General features: G+C 43.3%; 1 protein-coding gene across 2 annotated transcripts in view; it reads right to left on the bottom strand.

The window, feature by feature from the left end:
- OSBPL11 (oxysterol binding protein like 11) overlaps positions 1–27,336 on the bottom strand; it is a 39,475-nt gene that overhangs the window by 5,634 nt on the left and 6,505 nt on the right. The window contains exons 2-11 of one of the 2 annotated variants that reach the window (XM_048952728.1): positions 26,904–27,075; positions 13,515–13,583; positions 12,505–12,680; positions 12,114–12,193; positions 10,996–11,178; positions 8,142–8,343; positions 5,419–5,564; positions 3,834–3,974; positions 2,603–3,101; positions 853–1,039 (exon numbers count right to left, since the gene is read on the bottom strand). In XM_048952728.1, the coding sequence (XP_048808685.1) occupies positions 853–1,039; positions 2,603–3,101; positions 3,834–3,974; positions 5,419–5,564; positions 8,142–8,343; positions 10,996–11,178; positions 12,114–12,193; positions 12,505–12,680; positions 13,515–13,583; positions 26,904–27,049 (1,829 nt within the window). In that variant the 5' untranslated portion in view covers positions 27,050–27,075. Of the gene's footprint in view, positions 1–852; positions 1,040–2,602; positions 3,102–3,833; positions 3,975–5,418; positions 5,565–8,141; positions 8,344–10,995; positions 11,179–12,113; positions 12,194–12,504; positions 12,681–13,514; positions 13,584–25,908; positions 26,048–26,903; positions 27,076–27,336 lie in introns of those variants that run through there. The other variant, XM_048952729.1, reaches the window with a different exon arrangement.

The raw sequence follows: 27,336 nt of genomic DNA, 5'->3' as shown, positions 1-27,336 counted from the left end.
GGCTGAGAGCAAAATGCTCCACAACCACATATTCTAGTCTCACATATGAGACTAGTGCCTCACTTTTCTTTTCCTTAACTCACTGTCACCATAATAGCACAAGGCTAATCTTGCAGCATGCAGTCTTACTATAAGGAATCTCTAAAAACACCACTGTTAATCAGTTTTAAAAGGCTTTGCACCAAGTGCACAGATGTTTACAGGGATTTCCTGGAAGAAACCCCAAGCAAACTTCCCCTTAGTCCTCTTTTATCTGTTAGTCTCTGAATAAGGACGTATACGAGGAATCACCATTACAAGATCAAACATTCTGGTTGTTAAGGAAAGAAATGAAACAGAAGTTGACAGGTATTTCTACCTAGAGATCTTCTTCAAGTTGCTTAAGCTTGATAGGATTTGTTTCTCGCACTGTTTTTACCTTTTGATTAAATGCAAGCTGGAGACTCCTTCATATAACACTGCTGAGGTACTCAAAGAGAAAAAATTCAAGGCCACACAACTAACTACAAAGCATGCTGTAAAACATGCTAACAAGCTCATTTCAGTAGGAAGAACTCTGTAGCAGTCAGGAAAAGAAGCCAGGAGCTCTGCTTTCCCAAGAGTTTGAACTGAGAGTCAGAGAAACTAGGGATTTCTTTACTGCCTTTAAATGTAACCTCACTGTTCCTTAAGGATCACAAGATGTTGTTTCAGAGCAAAGTAACATCTCAAGTATTCACCGATAGTGAGAACAGAGTCATGCTCAGACTACTGGAACACTTATTCAGCACACAGGAAAAAAAAAAGCAGTTACACAGCTGCTGGAGCTCCAGAGCACAGACAAATGTGGAAAAACAGAGAAAGTGTCCTCACCGATGCAATTTCCCACCATAGAAGGGTTTGGTGTGGAAGTTAATACTTGCAGAATATCCTGTCTTTGCACAGTTTATGTTGACTTTTCCTCCCAGTTCTACCCAGGGAACAGTCAAAATTGATCGAGCATACGCACAGGGCAGAGAGAACGTGTATTCTTCCTCGTGTTCCAAGAGGCTTAGGAGACCTGGGAAAAGAAACATCCTTAAGTGAGCACTGTTTTAGAAATGACCAAACAAGTTATTGAAACCACAGACAGTACTACATCTGACTACCTTTCCTCATCATTCCTTCAGATGAAAGAAAAACAAAAGTGACATTTATTACAGATTCCAGATACTCAAGGTTAAGGCTCTCAGTATGAAGAAACTTACGTTTCTTTCTTGAAATGAGATTATCCTAATAATATCTATCCACAAAATACAATACTGAGCAGTGCAATATACTTCTCAGCCAAATGTAAAAAGGCTGTCACTGTCTTATGGAGAGCTCTGGAGCATGACAACACTTATGCAGCCAAAAGGAAAAAATGAGTGAATACCCTGAACTGCAGTTCTTGAGGAATGACACTACTCCTGTTCATTTCCTCTCCCTTTACTACACCCTACTCTACCTGAATGCAGGTTGCAGAGACTCATTCCTACTACACTTCTTTGTCAAGATAGACTTGACTCTTTCCTGACAACAGTTTTTGTTAAGAAACTCATGAAAACCAGATATTTTCTCTGGGTTTTAAGATGTGGTTGGTTTTTTTGTTTGTTTGTTTTTTGGGTTTTTTTGTTTGTTTGTTTTTTAAATAGGAATCAAAGACCCACATCACAGAAAGTCTACCTGTCAGCATTACAAGAGCACAGTATGGCAGTTGACTGCTGTCTGCATCAAGCCCTGCCTCTGTAGCATGCCAGCGCTGTGCTTCTGACATTCATTTTCAGAGTTCCTCCTGGTTTTCAGATTCATGATATGAGGAAAGCCCAAGAGGAGACATTCACAACTGAAATTACCTGGTACAGACGAAGCACTGAGATATGCATTCCATCCCCCTGCCATGCTCACTACTTCTCAGCTGACACTCAAATGTCTGAACCTACATGCCATCAGTTGCTGAGCAATATACACAAGAAACATAATGGGCAACGCTGTCTCAGCTCTCACAGTAAAATTACTGCTAAAGAGGAATTACCCACTTTGCCCCTAAAGGATCTAATTTCCATAGCTGAAGAGAATTAAAACAATATATTTGCAATATATGCAAATAGTGTTTATTTTTAACAAATATCTGGTACAAGTTATTCTGTGCAATGCTTTGGAAACATTCACAAACACCAGTTTGCACTTACTGCTCTTTGGTTCAGAAGTCAAAAATTCAATGCCAAAATACTCCTGATCTTTGGCAAAGTGTAAATTTATCTGTTTTTTCCCCCCAAGCCTGCTGTTTATAATGAGGACTTATAGTTATTGCCTGTGCTTTGTAAAACATAAAAAAAAAAAAAATCACCAGATGACTGTACATAAAGGTTCTCCAGATTTGAGATTAAAGGAAAACCTGATGAAAAAAAAAAAAAAAAAGCCTGAAAACCCATGGTAGCAAGTGTAGTATTGGCAAAAAGCTTTTTCTGAAACACCTTTGAAACAAAACCACCAAGTGGTATTCACCTGTATTTCTGACAGAGACACACAGCATTGAATTTTCTCTCAAATTATTGTGTTCAGCAGCTTCATAAGACAAATAAAGGAAAAATATCACACTTACCTTCACCAACCATCGTCACCCCTATTGACATTCCCAAAAATTTACTCTTTGTCCAGACATGAGCATTGACACACATCTTTCTCTCCACACATTCAGCATAAAATCCTGACACAGGAGGGTGGTGGGACACTTGCTCGGCTACAAACTTTACTGTGTAGTAGTCCGACTCTGCTTGGCCTTCCAGATCTTTAGACAAAGTTATTTGCTCAGAGGTGGAGTGAGGAGAGATGTTACTGCCACTGTCAGTGGCTACTTCACTCTTGGGCATCCTCCAGGAGCAGTGAAATGTTTCCCCAATGATGGGATTGTATGGTTTCTTTGCAATAGCCCCTTTGCGACCTTCATGAAAGGAAGTGAGATAATACTCCACAAAGCGGATCATCCTCTCCTCAGGGCTGCTGCCATTCGTGATCGCAATGAAGAGATCAGGATGGGACATGAAGTCCGCATACATCTCCAACAGCGATCGCTTCTCTAAAATAAAAGTGGGAAGAACCACCTGAAATAAAGCAAAAGGCTGTAGTAAGTGAAATGAAAAGGCAGGCAATTTCATAAGGGAAGTTCTCAGGTAGAGGATTCTGTCTTGCTTTGGACATCGCGCTTCCAGACTGAACCTCACTACCCCTCTTCGAAGATATGAAGAAAGTGGAGTGATCATGGATCCTAGAAAAGTGCTTCAAAGAGAAAAGAATCCGACAGGTAAGGGACTGAGTACCCCCAGTAACAATAAATAAATCAGCTCTGAAGAAAGGGATGTGTTCCACATACCTGTAGAGTAGAAAACAGGCAGGACAGAACTCAAACTATAGCAAGGAAGGTTCACAGCAGAGGTTAGAAAAGGTTTTGTCTAATAGAGTGAAAAAGCACACAAGCTGTGCCAACGTGCTTGAAAGCCTGCTGTCTCTCACATCACAAAAATAGGACAAGCATTTATCAGAAATAATAAATTAAGCTAAGCCTCTACCTTTGAGCAGAAGACTTAACACCTCCCCATCTATATCCACTACTGTAATAAAAAAGTAGAAGGGATATCTTTTGCTGGGCCAAGAAAAAAAATATATTAGTATAAGAAGGATGTATTATCAGTCTTTTCCTTCCCTGCAGTGAGAATTAACCTCACGTAACTAGCTTTGTTGTAATAAGCAAGACAAGACTGTCTCAAGCAGGAGATCAAACAGTTCATTCAAGTCTGTTGCATTCAAAGAGGTGTCTTCACACTTCAGTTACTTACTCTTGTTAAGTCCATGCCAAGTTTCAGCTGAGACAAGAGATGCAAGATAACACTGCGCTGCTCCTCCACTCCTCCTAGATCATCTTCTTTATCATCACAGAGGTCCTCCAGCTCCTCATCTGGATTTATTTCTTCAGGTTCCTGGAATAAGAGCCATAAATATCAGGTCAAAGATGTGCCTGATCCATACAGTATCCAAAAAGGACTTCCTCTTGTACTGTAACTCTCCATGTATGATACAAGAGATTATATAAATCCAGATATCTGCGGAACATCCTGGGACAAACAGCTGAGCAGAGGGGTGATGCCCTGAGTGCCAGGAGATAGCAGTAATATGTAACTGCCCTAAGGTCTTCTCCCTAGATCAGCAGCCATCAGCTCAAGGCAAATTCCTCATCACCCAACCACCACAGAAAGCACAAGGGTCCACATCCTCATGCAGAGCCCATAGCCTGACGAACAGTGCAGTATCACACAGAACCATACAATCATACGATGGCTTGGGTTGGAAGAAACCTCAAGGATCATCAAGCTCCAACCCCCCCCGTTGTATGAGCGAGTCCATTCCAAGGGCGCTGTGTTGTTCTACTGCCAAAAAAATAAGGTAACTGAAAACATCCATGGAAAGTGATAATACTGGTCATACCACAACTACAGACAGTGACATACATTAATAATTAAGGGAGTTGGAGCTTAAGTGCTTAGTAGGAGGAAGGAACCAAAGGGATACATTTGAAAACTCCTGTTTACTTGCTGCTCAGTTTTGCTTGTCATTTCTTCTTCCCGTTTTAACTTAATGACAATTAGACCTATTTAAAAACTAACAAAATATAAAAACCTAAAGATGTTTCAGTTGCCATTTTGCAGTAAGACAGCAAAGTGAAACAGATGCTGCTGTAGAGACATACAGCCACACATGACCGTTTCACAATAGCAGCCTCACATACAGAACTGTGTGAAATCAAGTGGTATAGAAAGAATGTAATTACAGTTTTCTACCTCAGCTAGAAAAACATCTTTTTAAATAATCCTGTTCTTTTACTTGAATATTTTGCACTTCATATTCTTTTTGACAGTTATAATGACACAGACTGTAGTTGTATTTCAGAAATATAAGCCATCTGAAGCCAACTGATGAGAGTTGCTCACATTAAGAAAAACACATGCAGCAAAAGCTGGAAAAGAAAGATGGGAAGATTTAATAGCTGAAGATTGGCATTTTTTTCCTCTCATCTACATAAGCAGCTCTTCTTGGGCCTATTTTGTGAGTGTCATGAATTCCAATTAGGTCTTCTACACTTAGACTCCAGTTGTTTTAGATCAACATGCAAAGGAACAGTGCCTCTTTCATCACCTGGCATTACTGTCCCAACTGGCTCCCTGCAACAGCTATTTAGAGAAAGCTGCAAAACTCATTGAAAAAGCATGCCATGAAACTTTAATTTACTGCAATTGCACTTGCTCCTCCTCCAACGCAGCTAATTGAAAAGTCTGAGAAGAACTGTATTTAAATCACTTTCTATAACATGATATCAGGTATTCCTCAGAAACTCCCCACGGAAAGAGGATTTTCACATTACCTTACCCTTGTTAGCTGGCAGGGCTCCGCAATGGACTGCTCCTCTCTGACAGATGCTGGCTTGTTTATCTCTGCTGGGAAATTCTGAGCTGCCCCATTTTTGAAGTGGTTTGACAGGGATATCTTTGGTTCCAACCAACTGATCGTCGTTCCTGAAGCAAAAGAGAGTTTGCGCTGAAACTTGCTCATCCTCCACGAGGGCAGCAGATAGCAGTTGTCCCCAGAACAGCTTTCTGAAGGAGAAGCTGAAAGCAGCAAGATCCTCCTGCAGCCAATCCCTTCAGCAGCCACCGAACAAAGGTGGTGCAATGAGACACCACCTTCGGCGATCATTAGCACAAACCCTGCGATTGGCGAGCTGTAATGTGTGCAACTTGCACTGGAGCAACCTGCCGGTGTCAGGCAAGGTGTAATCAGACACTCCAGGAAGAACCCAATCGACAGGAACGTAACCCTTGCAGGTTTCTTTAACTCATACAAAAAAAGCACACCACTTATCACCTTCTCAAGCCCAGCTCCGCTCTAGACTAAAAAAAAGCCAAAGAAGATAAAGTTTTGCTGCCAATGTTTTCCTCTGGAGAGGGTACTCATCTTTTCTTGGCTGCAAAGGAGGCAGGCACATGCTGCTGAATAAATAATAGTTGCTCAAAAAAGCTGCAGGGCTTGGAAAGCTGTTTACCCACTCAATGACTTCGATATCTCCAGTTACTCCCAGCTAATTTATCAGGACAGTTCAAGTTCCTCATTAATAATGCAAATGTTCCATTCTTTTTCATAGGCTAATAAATGAACAGGTGACTCCTGAAGTTTTTTACTGAATCAAAACACAAACTGTGACAAGGCTGCTAGCACAGAAATGATGTGCAAGTCCCAATTTGTACAACTGATAAAGCATCCTACTGCACTTCAGAACCCACATCAGAAAGGATGTGTTCTATGCCACCCAAAATACTCCCCTTGCAGAGCTCTGTTACCTGCAACTAGGTCACAGCCTCAGCCACAACAGAGGAAATTTAAATAAGAACATTTCCACCAGGAAAAGTACTGGGGCAGGAAAAAAAATGTACAGCTTTTAAGAATGCAAGAATCTCTAAGCGTGCATTCTAGACTGCATGCAATGCACACTCACTGCCTATGCATTGGCTTGGATTTAACAGCTATCCCCTATTTTATACTATCAGTTACTAAAAGAATCTTAAAAGTTCAATTTCATTTCACTGCTAAATTCTAGGAGGTTTTTAAAAGTGGTCTGAGATACCAGGTATGCTATAATGATAGAGGGAACAGGGCATCACACCAGCACTTCTCTCCCATTGGAATATCACACTCAAATCTGTTCTCAGCTACTTCAGGTAACACAACCTATTCTCCTTACCTGTGATCTCCTCATCCCCTAAGAGAGCTTTTTTTTTTTTTTTTTTTTAAATCCAGTACATGATTTCATCACTTAACATTTCTGAAACTCAAGCCAATAGTTGAAACTTCCCTATTCATCTCCAAGTCTGATTTTCGGGACACCTCAATGCAGCTGGGGCACTATTTTCACTCCTCTGGGGTTTCTTGTTTGTATCTTAGTTTGTTCCTCCCTCCCTGACCCTCTTCTACAAATATAGCAAACTGACATTCTTTCCCACAAAGCTGAACTTCTAAAGTCAAAGTGGGGATACATGATCACCCCCTCAAATCATAGTGATTCAAAGGCAAAACAAACACAAAGCCACCTTTGTAACACATACACACACACACAAAAAAAAAACACATCAGAAAGAGAGCGATCTCCCATCTTTACACACTGATTATTACAAATTGGCTGGGAGCGGGGAAAGTTCTTTCAGTGTGAGTAACTTCGGAGTCAGACTAAGATTTGCAGAGATGACATCCAGTTCGTTGTTTCTATAGAGTCCTTTTTGAACTGAAATACAGCAAGAGTTAACCTGTCCTATTCACACTTTTCCTTCTAAAACCTGTCATCATTTAAAATAAACTACATCAATACAACAAACTTTCTTTGCGTGGAAAGCTAAACTAATTATAGCTTTGGAATAATATGCATTGCCAAAGCAAATACCAGAAAAATGATGTGCAAATGCAAATACCAGAAAAAAGGGATGTGAGAAAGATAGTGACAACTTACAAGTGTAGTTTACTGCATACTTAGTATAACACACCTGTTGCATAACAGAAGCATTTGAGTAAAGTCTGTTGCTTACAAAGTCACTAAGCAAATTCAGAGCTTCATTATTTTAATGCTTAGTTAGAAATTAAAGCTTTGCATATGTAAATGCTTACAGTAGGCATTAAGTGTGTAAATAAGTCAGAGAAGCACGACATTTGGCAGAGTTACAGCAGATAGCACATATCCTTTGTGCCTGTGACCCCACAGAAATTCCCCTCCATCATTACTGTTCCTGCATCCCAAAGGAGCCTTTCTACTGCAGAGCCTTATGGACTTTTTTCTGTCATGAGATCATCTGCATTAATCAGTTGTTTCATTCACGCAGCTATCACAGATTTCCCTAATAGAGAAATCTATAGACAAGAGGGAAAATATGCACAGGAGTTGTACTTAACATCAACAAATCTAGACAAGCTCACCAGTAACAAGGCAGACAGCAGTTGTCTCTGCCCACAGGCAACTAGATTTAGTGGGAGAAGCATTTTCAGAAGTGAAGAGAGAAAGGCTTCATACTTGTTATATGGTTCAGCTCTTTGTAAACATCTACACTCACCTGCTGGTAAGGATCCCTTTTGTTGTGAAGCGTGTTGTAACTGGAGAATATGGAAACAGTCATTTAAGCAGTTCATGGTTGCCATGGAAGTTGCTTTGAGCATTAATAGGTCTTGATCCAAGGACGTAAGGTGACCGGAGACAGGAAGGCATTCTATGCTCCTGATCAAGTCTCTCTGCTGGCCCTCAGCCTGCGACATCATCTACCAAACAAAGCAGGTGTGCATCAGAAGGTGACGGAAGCTGCTGCGTGATGTGCCACACATGCAGACACAGAGTCCCACATGACTTAATGATAATAAAACTAAAATGTCATAGGTGTGTGTACATTTAACCATACTTCTTTCCTTCATGCAGCCACTACACATCATTAAATTCTCACTGAAATACATAGCAACTTATTAACATCCATACCACTGCTATGCACAGCTTTGCTATCACACTGCTTACTTAGCACAGGGAATAAGAGCAGCAGCAGGATTTTCACCTTCACTGTCTGTCAAACTGTAGCTTTCCTTGTTATTTTTTCCCTTTGCTCTTCCCTGGTCTCCTTTCCTGCTTCCTCTGGAACAGGGCTGTACACCCCTACATTACAGAACCTGCAACAGCACATCTCATTTGCCTGCCAGAGGTAGAGCATGAACACACACCACCCAAACAGCATCAACAAAACAATATGAATTCCTCCTTGAGCTCACAGAAGTGTAACTCGAATCATGGGGATGCAAGGAGACTCATATATATTAGTCACTTTTCTGGGAAGACACAACAGACAGTATTAATGCAACTGGGTGCTGCTATTCTGCCATCATTATGCATTCAGGCAGTAAATTAAATATAAAAATAGACTGATTAAGCAGAGTAGAAAAAGGATTTATTAAAAGAATCCAGGATGCATTCATGTGCTTTACTGCTGCGGTACTATTGAGGCTTTTAATTTAGCAATTCTGGCAATTATCCTAGTATTTTTTTCCTATATCCTTGCCTCAAGTTTCTTCCAGGAACTGCTGTTAAGGTTTTACACAGTACTCAAGCAATAGGTATTCACCTGACTTCATGATATGTGGTAATTGGAACATTTTAGGGCTTGGCCACAACGTACATTGTGGTGTGAACATACAGAGGCCTGGGCTTTTCAGAGGTGCAGCTACCCACACACAGGCACCTGTCCCAGGTGTGGCACTGCAGGAAGCCAGCAAACACTCGGTGAATGCAGCGTCAGCACTGGCAGGGCTACGTAACCAGCAGAACAGTGTCTGCTTCCTGTCAAGAATATGATTTGAGTCTTCTTTACCCCCGCTCCCTCAATGCTTCATAAGCTTCTGCTGAGTTAAGAAAAAGATGGGCATTGGCTGGCAAACCACTGCAGCCCTACCGGTGACCTTTTCTCAGCACTTCATTCCAGGGCCAGGTCAGACAAGACAAGCCACACCATACTCAGCACTGGCATTTAAACAGCCACATCTGCCCTTTCTACAAGCGTACTTTGAACAGGCTTAAGTTCTTCTTGTTTGGATATTCAGCTTTGTAAAACAAAGAAACAGCACTGGCAGTAGGGGAGAGAAGCACTGTTACAGAAGACAAGAGGTCAGAAGTATGCAAGGTATAGCTCTCATTTTGCAACTGCATGCACCTACATTTACAGTAAGTCAGCACAAATATCCTCTCAGATCTCCTGTTTTGCAAGGCACCCTAGTCAGCAGCATATGGTGAAGTGCTATTTGGTGAAGAACAAGGAGAAGGGAAAGGGACCGACAGAATAGCTGCACTGCAAGCCATTGGGAAGTTCACAGAAAAAATCACCATGCAGCAGATAACTTGAAAGAAATGGGCTCTTCCATCCATTTGAGAAGCTATGGGAAGCATTGGAAGTATATTCACCTCAAATGTAGCAAGAATGCTCAAATGTAACTTGCCTTTTTTTATTTCAAGCATTTTAACTGTATCTAAAAAACCCCAGGCGTGTATCCAACAAGCATTTTGACTTCAAAAAGATAAGCAAACTGACATCCAGAGCATTCTTCATTTATACAGATCAAAAAACCAACTAAGTAATAATCAAAAGAAAAAACAAATCATTTCCTGCTCTCCTGGCAACGCTAAGAGAAGTCATTCAACTTGGAGAAAACACTGATTTGAACAGAAGTTCACATATTCTGAGGTTTGAACACAGCCCCACTGTGCAGCCTGGTGAACGATTATGCCTCGGGATTTGATATAATCAAGAACACTAATGATGGAAGCATACCTACCAGGGCAAAGCATTTTGCACCCCACATTACAAACTCCCACTGATGAATTTACCAGCATCCAGACAGACATTTTGGGGTTAATGACACAATACTCTCTTGTCCCAGTTTCTCTAAGTGCAATTTTTAACAATTCATGCTTGCTAGACCCTTATTCATTAAATTAAAAAGCCCTCCATTAGAAACCTTTTCCCAGTAAGTGCTATCCCAATTAGTGCTATGCTAATTACACTGCTAATGCTAAAATACTCACTAATACCAGAAGTGCTACGAAATAACAAAGGTCATACAAGGTAAAAGAACAACTCAGTGGATTGGTCTACAACTTGACACTGGAAAAAGCATGATGTACAACACGTCAGTAACATATCACATGATGGCAAACCTTTAGCACCAGATTTGCAAAGATCATAGTCACAGAATACATGTCATATGATTCTACAACAAGTCAGGTTAAATTACTTAATCTAACATAGCTAAGCAGTAATAGTTTGGGAGATGTGACTGACAACACATGCATTTAATTAAAAACAGATTTCTCCACAGTGCTAAATATAAGACAATGGTTCTTTCAAGAGGTTGTTAGGTAATTCAAGGTTTACAGACCTCTCGGACATCTACAAGGTGATCTGGCTGCAGAATAGGACCTCTTTTTCCAGCAGGCAATCTGTGATGCCCAACGTTGAAAAAGGAAACTGCATTTTGGCTGGGTCTTCTTTGCAGCCCTGGAGAGTTGATGCTTCCTTGGGATGCGAGAGAGAAGCTGCGTGATTTCAGAGGAGGGTTGTTCTGGTGAATAAATAAGAAGATTGAGAAATATTTACAATTAATTACAATAATTAACCAGCAAGCGTTCTAATTTAAACCATGTAGAAGAACATTTAATCCCGGATTCTTAGTGGAGCAGTAACAGATGACAAAGCCATAAACATATTGGCAGCAACTGCTAAAAGGAATATTTTGTACTGCTGACAACTGCCCTGCTTTACAGTCTAATTATAAGGAATCAGTGCAATGAGATGGATCAATACCTATCACTTCTGACTTGAAAATTAGTCCTTGATCTGCAACAGTTCTAGAAACTGACTGCCCGTGGATCCTGCATGGGTAGAACTCACATTTGAGAGAAAGGAATTTCAGTCTGAACTATTCATTGAAGTAAACATTAGCTCAGGATCAACCCGCTGCAGATCATTCAATTTTAAAAGCAAGGTTTCATTCAGATAGCACATAGCTTTTATAGTAATCAGGAGTTTCTACAAATTGTATTACATTCACAACCACCCCACAAAGTACAAAGGTAAGCAACACTTGAAGAATTAAGGGCTTATTTCTCAAACATGGAAAAAAGTAAAATAAAAAGTAAAGCTTCCAAATGAAGGACTTTCCATAAAAATTAAATACAGTTCAAAAACCATTCGAAAAGCTGAGCTTTTACTCTCATCATTAAGTTCTGCTTCCTGATCAAATATCAGCTCGCCAGCACCTGGTCAGGGAGGACCACTCAAATATCCCAAGGCAAAGCCACTTCATTTCATTCCTAAAGCATGCTTCCAGTACAAGTTAGCCATTGCTCAAAGGTATATTCCTTGCCAAGAGTCCCAAGCCCAACCACATGCTCTTTTGCTAGTATTTGTTTTAGATAACAGGATAGTTGCATTTCCACCTACTTCTTCCACCACCCTAAATTATTTTTGCCCAGGAAAACATGAATCATACAATACCTTCCCAATAGCTTCTGTGTGATGCTGTGTGCATATCTGCAGCCTGCTAACCCAGTGCTGTCGTTCTTTAGCATCAGTAGCTAACAAAAGCAAAGCAAAAGGATCATGTACATGAAGATATTTAAGTACAGGCAAAAAAAACCCCACGCAATTCTATAAAACAGGCAGAGGACTTTCCAGGTCAGCTAAGCAAGCTTTAGATCCAAAAATCCTGTTGATTAGCCATAACACTGTGTGCTTCACACAAAACACTCAAAACACTCATTGCAACAGCTTGCTGCACAAGCTCTTTTGCTTTTAGACATGCAGCCAAGCCCAGAATAGCAGCCACAGGTAGAAGTTGGAAGTGCCTCTAGTGGAAAAGTCCCCTGCCCAAGAGAAGTAGTCCTACCTCTTAGCTTATACTGCTCCCCACTGGCAGCATTGACTGTAAAGGTGTGCGAGTCTTCATCACTGGGTGAAATTACAGCTCCTGCTAGCTGCAACGTGCCCCTGGGCTTCAGGGATCTAGACTGCTCATTCACAAAGTACTCCAGCAGGCCAGCATCATTGTTTAGAACAAAAAACCTGCAACGGTGACAAAGTAAACACAGAAAATAAGCCTGGGCTGTTATTTTTAAGGATGGGCAAAGGGGAAAGAAGCTAAGAAGTCAAAACTTTCATTACAAGTCAGTAGGGATGGGACTGGGATTTAAAGATTTGTGTCAATTCAGCCTCAGCCATGTGAAATATATTCCCAACAAGGCTGGCCACAATTCTTAGCAATTTTTTTTCCTCAAAGATCAGGAATGTTATAGAGTAAGAGAATAAGAATGCTATTACAAGATTTTAAGTTTTGGGAACTCTGAGGCCTAGCTCACCCTTAAACTATGTAAATTAAGGATAGAACAGTCACAGAACAGTGAAGTAACAATAAGCATATTGACACAAATCACTGCAAGGCAGAGGGAACAAGAATCTGGCCAAGGAGATACACAAAGGACTTATTTCTGATATTTATGTGGTTGAGCTGTGCTGCTCTAGGAAACAGGGTATAACAGGGTTCACCTGTTATAGAAGACCAAGTTAATCCATGGGAAACAAACAGCCCAGGGAACTAAAGGGAAAAGCTTGCTTAAGTTTGGATTTTCAGCCTTCTTATTTATCTAATGTGGTATTACCTGGCAGCAGGGCTGAATCCTCAAAAGAAAAAACAAAGGGAACAGTACAAGTTTTCAGAAAGGGGCAAGGAGAATAGTATCAATGCTGTGCATCTTCTTTATGCTGTGCGTAAGACAGGTCTGCCACGTTTGCCAAATAGAAAATGGGCAATTCCAGTGTTATTCAAGAAGATTGGAACATGCTCATTTGGATGTTGCCAGAAATGACCATTACTAAAAAACATCAGAAAAAAAAGCTTACCGATATTGCCAACCAGTGACGAGATTGGTGTACTTCATTAAGTAGCCACAAATATTTTCCATGTGATCACTACCACAGAAAGAAAAATAAAAGCAATCAAATAACAGCAGCATCAAATAAAGACCAGATCTTCACAACTTTTGATCATTATCTGTTCTTTGAAAATGAATTCTTAATTTTAAAACAGCACCATCATTCTTAATAAAAATATCAATAGTTTGCAAATTCTTCAGATTCATCTCTGACATTATTTCGTAAGACAGTTTAATTGGACTCAACGAACTCTAAATAATCTCAAGGCATAATTAGTTTCACCAACACCCGAGATTCATCCAGCAGCCACTCTGGATTAGTTGCAGGTGACAGAGACATAGCACACATATCTCTTCTGTTTCACACTCATGTAAGCAAGCTTTGTAAACAAAACTAACTTTCAGTAAGTTCAGAGAAACTCAAGCACAGCCATCTACCAGAACTGGTCCCCAGGCACTCCTATACCACCAAAACCACTGTACTCACCCTTAATTTCCAGAATCCTTCCTGACTACACTAACAAATACAGATGCTGTACAGAAGACTACATGCAGGTTCTTGTCACATCAAGCTATTCCAAAGCATAAAACAAGTTTGAAACATCTCTTCTGGCCTGGCAAGAAAGTCCAGTGGTTTCTCCTTCAATCTGAACTTGTGACATCCACCAAAACCAAGAACCAATGGAGGCACTCAGCGTGGAGGCTTAACATCACTACAGCCACAACACATCCTCACTTCTGAACATTTACAGACCCAAGTAAGGCTTACAGGTGTTATGGCTATGTACTTATCTCCTTAAAGCCACAATTTGAAAACTGATATAATACTGCACGTCCCCCCAATGCCACTGCAATACCCTCAGCTCTTGCCAGAGCACAGCCCTGTAACTGAAGTAAGCGCACACTTAGAGACAATTCAGCTCCTGTTCTCCCAATGAAGAACAGAAACAACAAGCCAAATATCAGACCCTAACCATTTGCTTTTTAAAAGAATCTCCTATTTAAGCCACTGGATTAGATTTTAAATTAAAATACCTGTAGATCACAGCACATTGAAGATTAAGTGATACTTATTCTGAAAATTATCCATCGGAGCAGCAGCTTGTTTCACTCATTAAGAGCTCCAAGTACTTCCTACAAGCAGGAACAGAAGGTGGGGACAGAGCTAAAGGATCTCCCTTATTAATGGATTTTGATTACAAACACAGTGGGACTAAATATTGGTGTAAATCTCAAGGAACAGCTGACGCAGCTGCCCACACTTCTTTACCAAGTGGTGTCAATGGCATCATGCTAGATGAGTGAACTGTGATGAGCTATTCAACAGCTGAGCAAGTATAACATATTGCACCAAGCTTCACCTTAAATGAAGCTGTTTAGGACACCGCCAACAAAAATAACCTCACAGTAAATCACTGCCATATGAGGAGGCCCTACCTTCAGTAGCAGAGTCCAAAGAAAAGATGGAAGAATGCACATTCTTGAAGAAAAAACAAAGTTGCAATGCTGCAAATCGACATTTAGAAGCACACAGTTGGTTATTAGTGCTGCCATCGCTATTGCAGCAACATACTACAATGGAGAGCACCCAGTGGGACCATTGGGGAACCTAATTGGTAGCAGCTCATTAAGTGGTACTACACAGGTAAAAGTAATAGCCTGAATCCTCTCTGTCCTCCCAGCTATGGTGTATCTCAACTACATCAAAACACTACGGAGACATGACCAAGCACATCCTCTGCAGACACCTCATTTGTTGTTATGACATCCAAGTGCTGTGCAGTTTAGACATGCTCGCTGTCATCATCTGGCAGAAAATTGTGAGACAGCAGTCATAAACTTGTGTTTAATGGTCTGAAAATCGCCCCTCATCATGGCTAATTGGTTTCCATTTTGTGTTGTGAATCCAAACCTCACTCTTGCTTTGCAGCCACCCAGCAGCCTGCAGGCTCAGCACGCAGCTGCTGCCTTCCTCCATTCACTGCCTGCCTGGAACACAGGTATGTTTAGCAGCTAGGAGAGTCACAAAAGCAACCGCAGGCTGAAATTAATTGAACAGGACCGTATGTAAGGCTGCAGAAGTCCATTCATCTGATAGCAATGGTAAATTAAAAGTCTGATTGAAATTGTTAAACAGCATTGAGTGATGAGACAACTGATCTGATCTGTCCAGAGAAAAAATAACCTGCTGCAGAATTGACAGAGATGCACTTCCACAGCAAAGCAGCACTTGACTAATCTGTCCAGAAAGACAGAGCACGAACTCATGCAAAATGAGCCTTTTCTTGTCTTTTGACTTTCTGCCAGTCCAAGCAGAATATTGATTAAATTATTTTCTACCTTAATTGTGTCTGCACAGCTATACTGGAACTGCAAGCCAAAGAGCCTATATTTAGGTTTCACCCTGCCAGAGGCTGGACAAGCCCTCAACACCTATGCACAGTACAGATTAGCCTACCCAGAGCTATGAGAAACTCTGCTGGTATTTAGAACACTTGCTTGACAGCATGAGACCCTGGGAGCAAACAAACAAGCAAACATCTGAGCAGAAACACAGCCCTCAGAGGCATTAATCCCCAAATACACTGTGCAGATCAGGGAATTGCCAGCATTTGAACTACGGCTTACTTTTAAATAAGAAACAATTTTTTAAACCTTACACAAAAAAAAAAAAAAAAAAAAAGCTTAAATCCAGACTGTAAAATGCAATTCACAGGAGGCAGACCTTGTAACTGTACAAACCCACTGTAGAAACACTTAATCTCCTGATCTTCTTTTTTCCTACGTATACAGCAAAACATTCTCAGGATTATTAGCAAACAATGTCATGAGGGAGAAAAAAAGCACTGTTTTTTAAAAAGAAATAATAATTCATTAAGATGGAATTCACATCAAGGCCCTTCAGAGAGCCACAGGAGGCACTTAGAAGGTCAAATTTCAAAAGCCAGTGACCTGGGCTCACAGATAACCACAGCAGCAGAAGACAGTAAAACATGACTCAGAGCTTCCTTAGAGCCCTTACCAGCACTGCACCCAGAGGAACAACAGCAAGACTTGCTTCACGTCAACCCCTACCATGGTATTTCTGATTTTAGAGAAATGGGTTTCAGAAGTGAATTTGACCACAAATACTGAGAAGCGATAACAAGGCGGGGCTGCACTGGGATCCTTTCCCTCTGTAGGAAAGCCTTGGCATTCCAGCTGCTAAAGCTGCCATGTACCTGTGCCCTCTAACAACCCACATGCTGGGGCTGCTTTCCAAATGTTCACAGCAGTTCAGCCATAATGAGTCAACAGCCCTGAGGCCCATGTTCATGTAGAACTTCAGTATCCTCCCATCACCTCATGACAGAAGATGAGTGCAAGTGTCACAACAGACCCATCACAGCTTGGAACACCTAATGAAAAATTCTGCTTTAGCTTTTGCTGAACTACTTCAAACAGCAATACCCAGCAAATCACAGCCAGTCCACACCACATCCTCCCCACCAATAAAGCATTTTTCAAAGGCCAAACATCACCCTGCTGCCCACCATCACATTTTCACTTATAAACAGTGAGGCAGATTAAACTGCCCCTGTAAGCAAGTGGTTAAAGTCAGCGAGGAGCTACAGAACAGTTCATTCTGCTTTCAGGGGACAGCCCCACCCCATCTGCAGTCACATCTTCCACAAGCGGTGTTTTCAGACCGCCAAGCACCACTCCAAAGACAGACGACAGGATAAGCAAACTGGCAACAATCCTCTGTGAATGCTTTATTTCCTTGCTCATTTGTCCTTTTCTGAAGCCGCAGCAGCTGTCAGTGCCTCGTGGGCTGGTTTCCTCCTGAGGGAGGAAGGAGAGCGGGTGATGGCTGGGGCCTGGTTCCTCCTGCATCCTGTTTACAGGCAGCACCCAAGTCTTTCACACGGATGCTGAGGAGCACCAGTCCCTGAATGACATCTTCCATGATGAACGCAGGGCCAGCACCTCAGAGAAGGCTCCACACTGGTGGCCTCCCCTTCTCCTCTCACATCACCCTCGAGCCTCACACACAAACACACCCTGTCCAGCAGCAGCACAGAACTTCACCTAGCTGGAAGGTGCTCACAGTGCTCCCAATGCAGCCCCTCTGATGCTTTTAGCTCTGATGAGCCTGGACAACTTCACACGTGATGCTTGGAGCAGCCAGGCATCTCTGAGCCAGCAGCTGCTCAAAGGAGCAGCCAACAGCTTCCCCACGAGGCCAGGCTTCGTGCAGCTGCTGAATGCACGTGGATTTGAGGAAATGAGCATCGTGCAGGGCAAACCAGTCGTATAACCATCACGGCTGGAAAAGAACTATGAGATCATCTAGTTCAACCACCAAACCATCCTCGCCACACCCGCTAGCCATGTCCCTCAATGCATGGCTCTGACCACACAGTCTGAAGAAATAAAGCAGCAGCTGTTTCTACTGAACTTCATCTGTGATAGCTTGTTTACTTCTCATACATCAGTGCAGAGCGCTCATCTACAAAGTATTAATTCCTCTTTTTGTTAAGAAGGAAACAGAGAAAGGAAAGAATAGATCTGCCAGCAGAAACTTTGGGCATGTCAGACAGCAGAGACCATATGGTCCCAGGAAAACACCAGCATTCTCCAAAACTGCAGCTCCGTGCTGCTGAGGATGGGTTTCCTAGCACCTGAAGGAGGAAGGGCAGAAGCCTTCATCCTGCCTACAGGGTATCCGCATCAACAAGCTAGCTCTGCTTTTACAAATGCCTTCTGGAAGAAATTAAAAGGCAACCTCACCATGCTATTTACTAACAGTGCCATGCAGCTGACTGAAATGGCTGCAGGAGCTCCTGCTCTTCAGTTCACATTGATGCTGCATTCCATTACAAGCTTAAAATACAACAGACAAGTGGGAAAAAAAAGAAAATGTCCAAGTCCACAACACTGACAGTAAATCTTGTGAACAGAACACTTGGCTGTGAGCATGCAAATACACCAGCAACACAAAGCCTTGACATATGATGAACTTCTCCATATACCCCTGTGGGCAAGGAGCTCTTCTACCACTCAGCTTCCCCAGCCACCAATAGCACAGATGTGCTTGCACTTAAAATTTCTGCCAAGTCCTCAAGGGGAATGTAACAAATCAAGCTTACAAGGTTTTTTTGTTGTTCTTCTGTTTTAGAACTATCCTAATTCAACCTGCAATTTCATGCATTCAAGGCCACAGATGAATTAGAAAGATGAAACACACTTTTGTAGGGTAGAAACAGGAACAAAAGAGAGACAGCGTTTAATCACTGAGAAGCAAAACAGTGTTGTCACTGGACTGCTGCAAAGCTGGTAATATTTAACAGCTTTATTGTTTATAGAGCTCTTTAGCTCTCAAAAGATGTTTTTTAAGCACTTGTTAAAAAAAAAATGCAATCGGTTTCAGCTAAGCAATTTCTTTCACACACATGTAATCAGCTCAAGTCAGCATGAACTCTGCCCACATACAAGTTATTTGTGGGGTTTGCATCAGCAAAACACAACTGGAGCTGGACCTGGGAGTCAGCTGCCAGTGCTGCGGATTATTCCACAAGGATCACTACTCACTACTGCTGGAAAAGTAACTCTAGAATCAGCTGACAACAACGTTTTAGAGGTGGAACACATGCCAACAAACAGCTTAAGGAGGTATGAACTCTCCACTTTACACCCCTGGAATACAACTACTGCTTCCTGCAGCTCTGCTGCCATTCATGTTATCATTTCGTGACTGTGCACCATAACACCATTTCACATATTATTGTTACCAGGAAACAAAACTCTCCCTTGAAGTCTAGCAAGTAGGTTAAAGCTGCTCTGCTCAGTAAATAGTAATAATATAACATAAGCTATGCAAACATACTGATGAATGAGCATCTCTGATATTCAGGAGTATCAGCTGCCTACAGTACTTCAGAAAGTAATGGTTATATTCCCCAGGCATTTTGGTCTGCTTCTAATCAAGGTGTAGAAAGATACACCTTTCCAGTCTTAATACTTATTTTTGCCATTATGATCTTTAAGTTGTATTGCAATTGGACACTGCCATCCTGAACTTTGTAGCAATGCATCAATGACTATTAAGTGTAGGTTCATTCACTGATCAGCTATCAAGGCAAAAATAGAAGCTGAACTGTTTATTATTTTTGAGATATTTCAGGTTCAAACATGGGGAAAAAAAAACATTACTACTTAAGAAAGCACAAGAACTATCTAAATATTCAGAAAGACCATAAGCCTGGAATACTATAACATGGACAAAAAAACAACTGTGTGAGCCACCAAACCAAAGCAGCAGCAGCAGGCAGCTGGTTACAAGTGATCTGCTGCAGGGGACCATTAACTGCCTCCAGTAAGTTGCCAAGTACACACTCTGCAACCCCTGGGATGACCCCAAAGCAAGGGGAGCAGACACAATGTGAGAACGCGAGCTCCCAGTCAGGGGCTCCAAATCATCCAGAAGAATGGGTTGAGCGAGACCTCCTGAGCTTAATAAACCAATGCTTATGCCTGGGATGGACTAACCTGTCAGTGAAAGCTGAGTACATCATGCCAGGCAAGAAAAGGACAAGAACTAGTGCCGTTCAGCCTCCCTGAGAGGAGAGGAAGGCTCAAGAGAAGCTCACCACTGCCTCCCACCACCAAGCAGGTGTCCATGAATAAGACTGAGTCGGACTCTTTCAGAGATACCCTGCAGAAGAGCAAACAGAATGGCATCAAGTTGCCACAAGAGAAATTCCTTGTTGGACAGGAGAAAAATTCTTCCCAAAGAGAGAGGAAAAGCTCCCAGACAGGAGCCCAGAGAGGCTGTGGGACCTCCATCCTTGGAAGCACCCAAAATAAAACCAGAGAAGGCCCTGGATGTTCCATTCCAGCTTTGGAATTGACACTGCTCAGAGCAGGAAACAGGACTAGAGATTTCCCAACCCAATTACATAGAAATTAATCAAAAACATTCCTACATTAAGCTCAGCAGGTAGATGAGTAGCTACTCCTCAGGTCTAAGCACTAATTAACAAAGCACCTGTGTTCATTTAAGCACTCATAGTTATGATAAACAAAAACAGCAGGGCTGCTTTCTTGTTCACAGCTTTATGTGGACAGTGATCCTCAGACAAGGAATTATTCAAAACTGTTCACTATACAATAAAAAGGAACTTCAGGCATTATTCACTTGGTACAAATGTTCCAATTAGAAGTTTCCATGTGGTTTTCTCCTCTTACGTTTGTCACTGATGTTTATGAAGGAGTCATGAGCAAACAACAGAGAAAGAGGACATTACCATCCCACTACACAGGTTGGAAAATGATGTACAGTGAGCTTTCAGCCCCTCAAACTTTATTTAGTTTTAACTTCCTACCCTAACTAAGCAGCTGACACATGCAAACCACAGCTCCTGTGGATTTCAGCTGCAGCTGTGACCCTGCAACAGTTTCTGCAGAATCACAGACAACTGTTCCAAACTAGGCCTCTGAGAAAGATGAACACGCAATTAGTCATTATAGAGACAAAACAGTTTAAGCAGCCTGTTAGTACATGGGAAAACAGAGCCAGGGCGAGAAACCAGCTCCTCAACACAGCATCCTGCAGCCCTATCGACCTTGGGCATCCTGCTGCAGACCACTCACCTACTGCTCCTCCACTGCAAACGCAGCCAAGTTCTGAGCTCTGTAGGAAATCAATACACCAGTTCCTAAACACTCATGCCCTTTTTTTAAGGTTTTCAGCCTCATCAAGAACTTAGGAATTTTCACCTGAAGGGTAAAAATGCACATCCAAGGCAAAAAGTCCTTTCCAAGACACTGATGTTCCTGCTCCAAAGCCCAGTGGCATTACAGGCTGTCAAACACAGGACTGTCACACAAAAAATACCAGCACTTCCATCCATTTCAGCCTGCTGCAGTCCATCAGTAGATGCACAGTACAGAAAGCCTGAAACCATACAAGCTTTGCAAGCACCCCAAAATGAAAGCTGTCAGACTGTCACCAGCAGGCAGTTATTTGCTGCAATACAAATGCATTAGCACTGGCTGACAACAGACCTTCAGTAAACAGGTCTCTGCACACATGCCATAATTTTTGCGGTACTGCAAGTGAAGCACAAGAACCTGCCTAAGATGGCACTTTCTGCCTGTGCACTAAGCAATGTGATTAGGTCAGCCGTATGCAGTTTGGTTTTCATCTTCTCCCAAGGGAGAAAGCATGCATGGCAGAGGAGGATGTTAATATTACAGGCAATTTTAATTAACATGCTGCTACAAGATTACATTAAAAAAAGGCAAAGCTGAAAAAATACTCTTTGCAGTTAGAGGAGAGGCATTTCTAATGGCCATTAGTTCCTGCAGAGATCTGTTCCAGAGAAAGCACGAATCATTTGGTATTTAAAAGCTATTTTAATCTTCTGCTTGTTCAGTTTAATTTTAAACACTAAATGAATATCCCAATATTAAGGAAAACATCCTGTGCATCAGAACCAACTCCCACCTTTATCTCCCCTGCCCCAGCAACTTCCACATCTCCACTCCCACACCACAGCTGTGCCCTGGGACGCAGGCAGGGCTCCTGACAACTGCTCACGAAGCCACAGGGCAGGGGAAGGGAACCAGACCTCATTGACCCAGCTCAGGTCATTGCATCAGGCACTATGGAGGTGTACTTCAGTCACCCAGACCTGTTTCCCCAACTTCATTACCCCTCACACACATGCAGTTCTAATTTACAGTGCATATAAACTTTCACCTGCTGCAACTCCACTCTTCCAGCCTGTAAGCATGTGTGAACGTGAACCTGCTCTTAAGAAGCACTTGGGGCTTCAACAAGCATTGAAGTACACACACAACAACCTTGATGTTTTAATAATAAAGCATGGATCACCAGGCTGAGAGTCAACAGAGCCTTTTAAAAATGGATTTCTTGTCTATTCTAATGAGAAAATTACTTGGAACATGGCATTTCTCAAGTACCATTATAGATACAGTGTATTCTCCAAGCAAAGACTCAATAAGGATAAACAAATTCAGGTCCCAGGGCTTTGAGCTATTTCTCTCCAATGCATCAAATGAATGTGACAGTCACTCTGATCTGATTTCTAGCAACGAAAGGGAGTACAGCACACACAACAGCAAAACTAAATTCTGGATTTCATAGCAACTATTTGAGAAGCTCCTCCTTCTAGGAGCAAACACCACAGCTCAGTGGCCCAGTACCAGTCCAGAACATGAGTGTGTCACCACAGACACCATAAACAGAACCAGCACCAAGTGAGGCTTGACGTCACAGTGCCAGAGTCAGCAGGACACCAAGGGAATACAGGCTCTCAAGGGGCAGACACGGAGGCAGGCATCACCTCACACCAGACCCAGGTAACACCACAAAGCCTCCCACTGCTGTAGGCAGAGAGGAGGGCACAAAAAACCCAGGTGCAATCCCAGATAATTTGTTTTAAATAGCACTGAGAAAACACCAGGAGGGTAAGACCAGGAGGGAAATACCAGAGGGAACTGCTCCAGGGTGACATTTACAGTATGTTTGTGAGGGTTCTGTTTTATACTTTTCAAATGAAAGGGACTTGTATGTATGCTGGCCTGCTCTCTGGAGCACTAAGCTAATTAGGTCAGCCAACACATTGCGTGGCAGCCTAAGTGAGAATTAGTTGTATTACTATTAATTTACATTAATGCTATGATAACAAGTGCCAGTTCTGAGACAGGAGGGTTGGGTCAGCCACAGAGAAGTCCGCAGCAGAAAGAGCTGATAAACATGCTGCCATTGCCCTGTGTTTACCCTCCAATATCAAACAAATATTCTTGGAACATGAAAAGAATAGAAACTAGAGAAATTCCATATCTTTTCTCACAGCTAAGGCTGGCATCAATTCCATCCTCAACAAAAAGGGCTTCCATCAACACCCGCTCAAGAAGACGGTATCAGTTTCAAGACACTTCCCCTTATTAGAACTAATTAGGCTCCTTTCACGAGGCAGAATGAATAAGAAAAAAAAAAATTATGCACTTTCACAGCCAAGCTCAGTCTCGCACACTTGGCAGCCACATCAGATGGAAATGCAAAAGGTTAAGCCACCCCCTCCACTGGGGACTGCAACAACCACCTGTTATGAAACACATTGCCCATGGTGGTTCACGACCACCTCAAAATACAGAATTAAAATATATCCGTGTGTTTTAGCTACCAGGTCTTCTGTTGCACTACTGCATACTGACATACAGAAACAGAAGACTGCTATAAAGCCAGTAGCAACTTGGGGGTGCTTGTTTGATGGGGATGCTGTTATTGGTTTGTTCGTAAGTTTACGAAGGGCAGTCAGTGTCAACTGTTGGCAACTTTTGAAAGAGTTACAACGCTGTAATGCTGCTCTTTTTGCCAAAACCCTCTCTCAGCTGTTTGTCTGCACTTCTGTTTGCAGACTCTCAGTCTCTCTTACTCCAGCCCAGAGGCCCATGGAGCAATATTGCAACAGCAGCTCCTCTATGCTGAGGACAGCAAACAGAATCCATCATGAGAAACCCTCTTACCTGTCATTGCCACCCCTAGCAAAAAGAGATACTTGCCTAGGAAACTTGACTCCCTGCCACAGAAATTACTTCCATTCTATACTATTTCACAACCCTACCACACCTGCAAACTTTCAAGACCTAAAGTTAACTTGTTTCCTTGAAAAGGTGCAAGAGACATCTATTCAGTACCATTTTACAAACATTTGTATGGCAACATTCAAGCACATAGGTTTTTAAATGCAACCTGATTTTAAAAATCAGTTATACATGTTCATTAATTTCCTAGAGATATGTATCTCTACCAGCAAGAGAATAAATGCTGGAAGATCTTTTAATAGCAGCTGAATTGATTTACACATTTGAAGAGAAGTGTGAGAGGACAACACGTTAGCACACAGCCAGCTAAGGATGACAACCTTGTTTCACCAGTCAGTTGCAGGGCTTTTAGCTTTCAGCTTTGTAGATAAATGAGAACCAGTTATTGCAAGCTATTTCTCTCAGAATTATCTGAAAGCCCCTCAAGGGGCTGAGATTTGTTACATATCCTTGGTACATCTTCTGCCCAGCTCTCTGTTAGCTCACAGACACAGGATTCTGCTTTCTGGTTGCAATATTTTTATGTTATTTCAATAACAATGATTCATGTATCACACAAGCACTACCAAGGCCCACTCCCACTGCTTTGGAATTACGTTAGTCATTCCATCCTGAGCAAGGCAGAAATGAATGAAAACGGTCAAGATTAAAACTAGCATTGCTGAATGCAAATAATTCCTCGTGGCAATGCCACATTGATTTCCTACCTTAACAACTGCTGAAAACAGAGCAGCAATTTGAAAGTTCTAGTTTTAAATCAACCCAGGCCACTCTGTGAAATCACTTTACCAAGTAGCCTTTCAATAATTTGAAACCATTTGAAGTGCTGTCTCCTAATAACTGCTTTCTAAATGGAAATAGGAAACAAGAGTTGAGCAGGAAGTACAGCTTTGTAATCTACTTCACTGCAGCTTAGCAGTCACACTATTACAGACACCAGTGGGGAAAAGGCAGCTCAGCTTCAGCTGCTCTCAGACACTCTGATGCTGATCACACGCTCCTAAATAAGCAAGATAATTTCCTGTCGGATATCTGGAAGAACAGTTTCTCAAGCACTCTCTAATTCTGTTAGTGCAGAAACAAAGCATCTTCCACCACTCCAAAGAAATGGAGCCCTTACAAGCATAGAAGGAGGCACTGCTATGAGCAGAGGCTGCCTATACTTCACCCAACGCTGAATTACACTCCTGCACAGACTCCGTGCTGACACAGGACCGCACTTCTCTATGCTGCGTGACCACACGCCACCCACGCCCTGTGCGAGGAAAGCCAAATACAGAACTTCCAGCAGAAACCGGTTTCTAAACCCGCTGTTTTAGGCACTAACCCACCGTGTGGGTGCACCAAGCACCTACGGTTCTGCTGCTACAAACAGGCCGAGCTCAAAGCCGGCACAAAGTTTGGCTTTCTGGAAATGCTGGAAAAAAAGGGGAAAAAAAATGCACACTGCCAACAAGTTTGAACAGCTCCCCGCATTCTGCTAGGAAATTAGAAGCCACCAAAGATAATAACACTGGGGCGCGTTCCCGCAGCCTGACCACGTGGCCGGGCACTAACGCAAAAGCGCACCGACGGCCTCAAAGCTGCCGCCTGTTCCACCGCCACAGCCGAGAGGCAACGCAGAGAATAGCCAGAGCGGCAGCCCACAGCCCGCCCCGCTCGGGCAGCCCCCGCGGAGGACACCGGCCCCGCCCCGAGTTCCGCAGGCAGCGGCGGCCCCGCAGCCCCTGGCCCGGCGCGCCCACCTGTACTGCCAGCCCTTGGCGCCGCGCCCGCCGCTCTTCCCCGCCGCCGCCGGCTCCGCCCTGCCTTCGCCCTCCGGCCCCTTCGCGGCTGCCGCGGGGTCCGCGCACTGCATGGCGCCCCCGGCCCAGGGCGCGCCGCCGCCGGGCGGGCAGCCCCCCCCCGCAGGGCCCGCCGAGCCCGCTCAGGCAGCGCCGGGACCCGGCCGCGCTCGCCCCATGCGGGCTGCGATGGCGGCGGCTCCCCGCACCCCCGCGCCGCCTCGCTCGGCCCGGCTCCCCGCACGGCCGCCGCGGGCTGTGGGAAGCCCGCCCTCCCTCTCCCTCGCCCGGCCGCCTCTTCCGGGGCAGCGCCGCCGCCATCTTTAGTGCGGGCAGCGGCCAGCGGAGGCGGGGCGCCGCCATCTCCGCGCCGGGCGGGCGGCTGCGCCCGGTACGCCGTGCTCGGGGACGCGCCTCGCCTGCGAGCGGGATGGCAAAACTTGCTGCCTGGTTGGTTCTGCTGTTAGGAGAAACGTAGGGAGGCAATCACCAGTTATCCTGCTCAGAGGGTGTAAAGTCAAGCCGTCCAAACGGAGATTGTTACAAGCACCAAAACCAAAACCAATCAGCTCACGCTTATTCCGTCAGGCTGCCAGCACTAGTGCAGCCTTTCTCTGCTTGGCTGAGAGAAAAGTCATTTCTGAAGCGGGTAAAGCCAGCCCATTTGTGAGTTACGGTCATTACTCAGACCACGTGCCTAGGGCTATATCTACCAGATATCTCGGCTTAAAGGATGCCACGTTCGTGCGAACTTCCCAGAGCCGGCTCTGTCACAGAGCGGCGTGCTGCACACCGCTCTCACACCGTGACTTCTATCGGGGCAAGTTTTGCTGGGGATGGAGCTTCTCCCGGCTGGCTGGTGCCCTCTAGTGCGGGATGCAAGTAATTCATTTCAAACCTAACGCCCGACCTTAGGCTGAGGTTGTTTTTTTTTGTTTGTTTGTTTGTTTGTTTACCTTAATTCACTCAGCACGCGAAGAACAGGAGCATAGAACAAACCATGGCCTCGGTTAGTGGGTTTATGGTTCTGCTCCACATCCCATGCGATCTGATCATCCTTCCCTCCTCCTCTCTCCAGCCCACGGGCAGGGTGTTTGGGCATGCATCTTCCAGTCACTTGCAGCACACCTGTAATATGGGAAACAACCATTATACACAGTGCCCCGTATGGGAACCTACATAGGACACAAAGAAGCAAAAATGCAAGGGAGAAGATGTTCTAAATTAGCCCATTTCCATCCCTCCTTGTCAGCACGCACAGTCTCAGCTAACACAGCCCAGTGAGCTGCAGTGTCACTTACAGAGACACATCACCACTGCACAGACATAAAATCCTCCACTCCTGCGTTTTTACAAGAACCGCTGGTCTCAACAGAAGCAGAACTTCAC

Source organism: Lagopus muta, chromosome 8, assembly GCF_023343835.1.
Source record: "Lagopus muta isolate bLagMut1 chromosome 8, bLagMut1 primary, whole genome shotgun sequence".
NCBI classification, from domain to species: domain Eukaryota; kingdom Metazoa; phylum Chordata; class Aves; order Galliformes; family Phasianidae; genus Lagopus; species Lagopus muta.
Note: the sequence above shows the minus strand (reverse complement) of the source record. Positions and strands in the feature narration are given on the sequence as shown.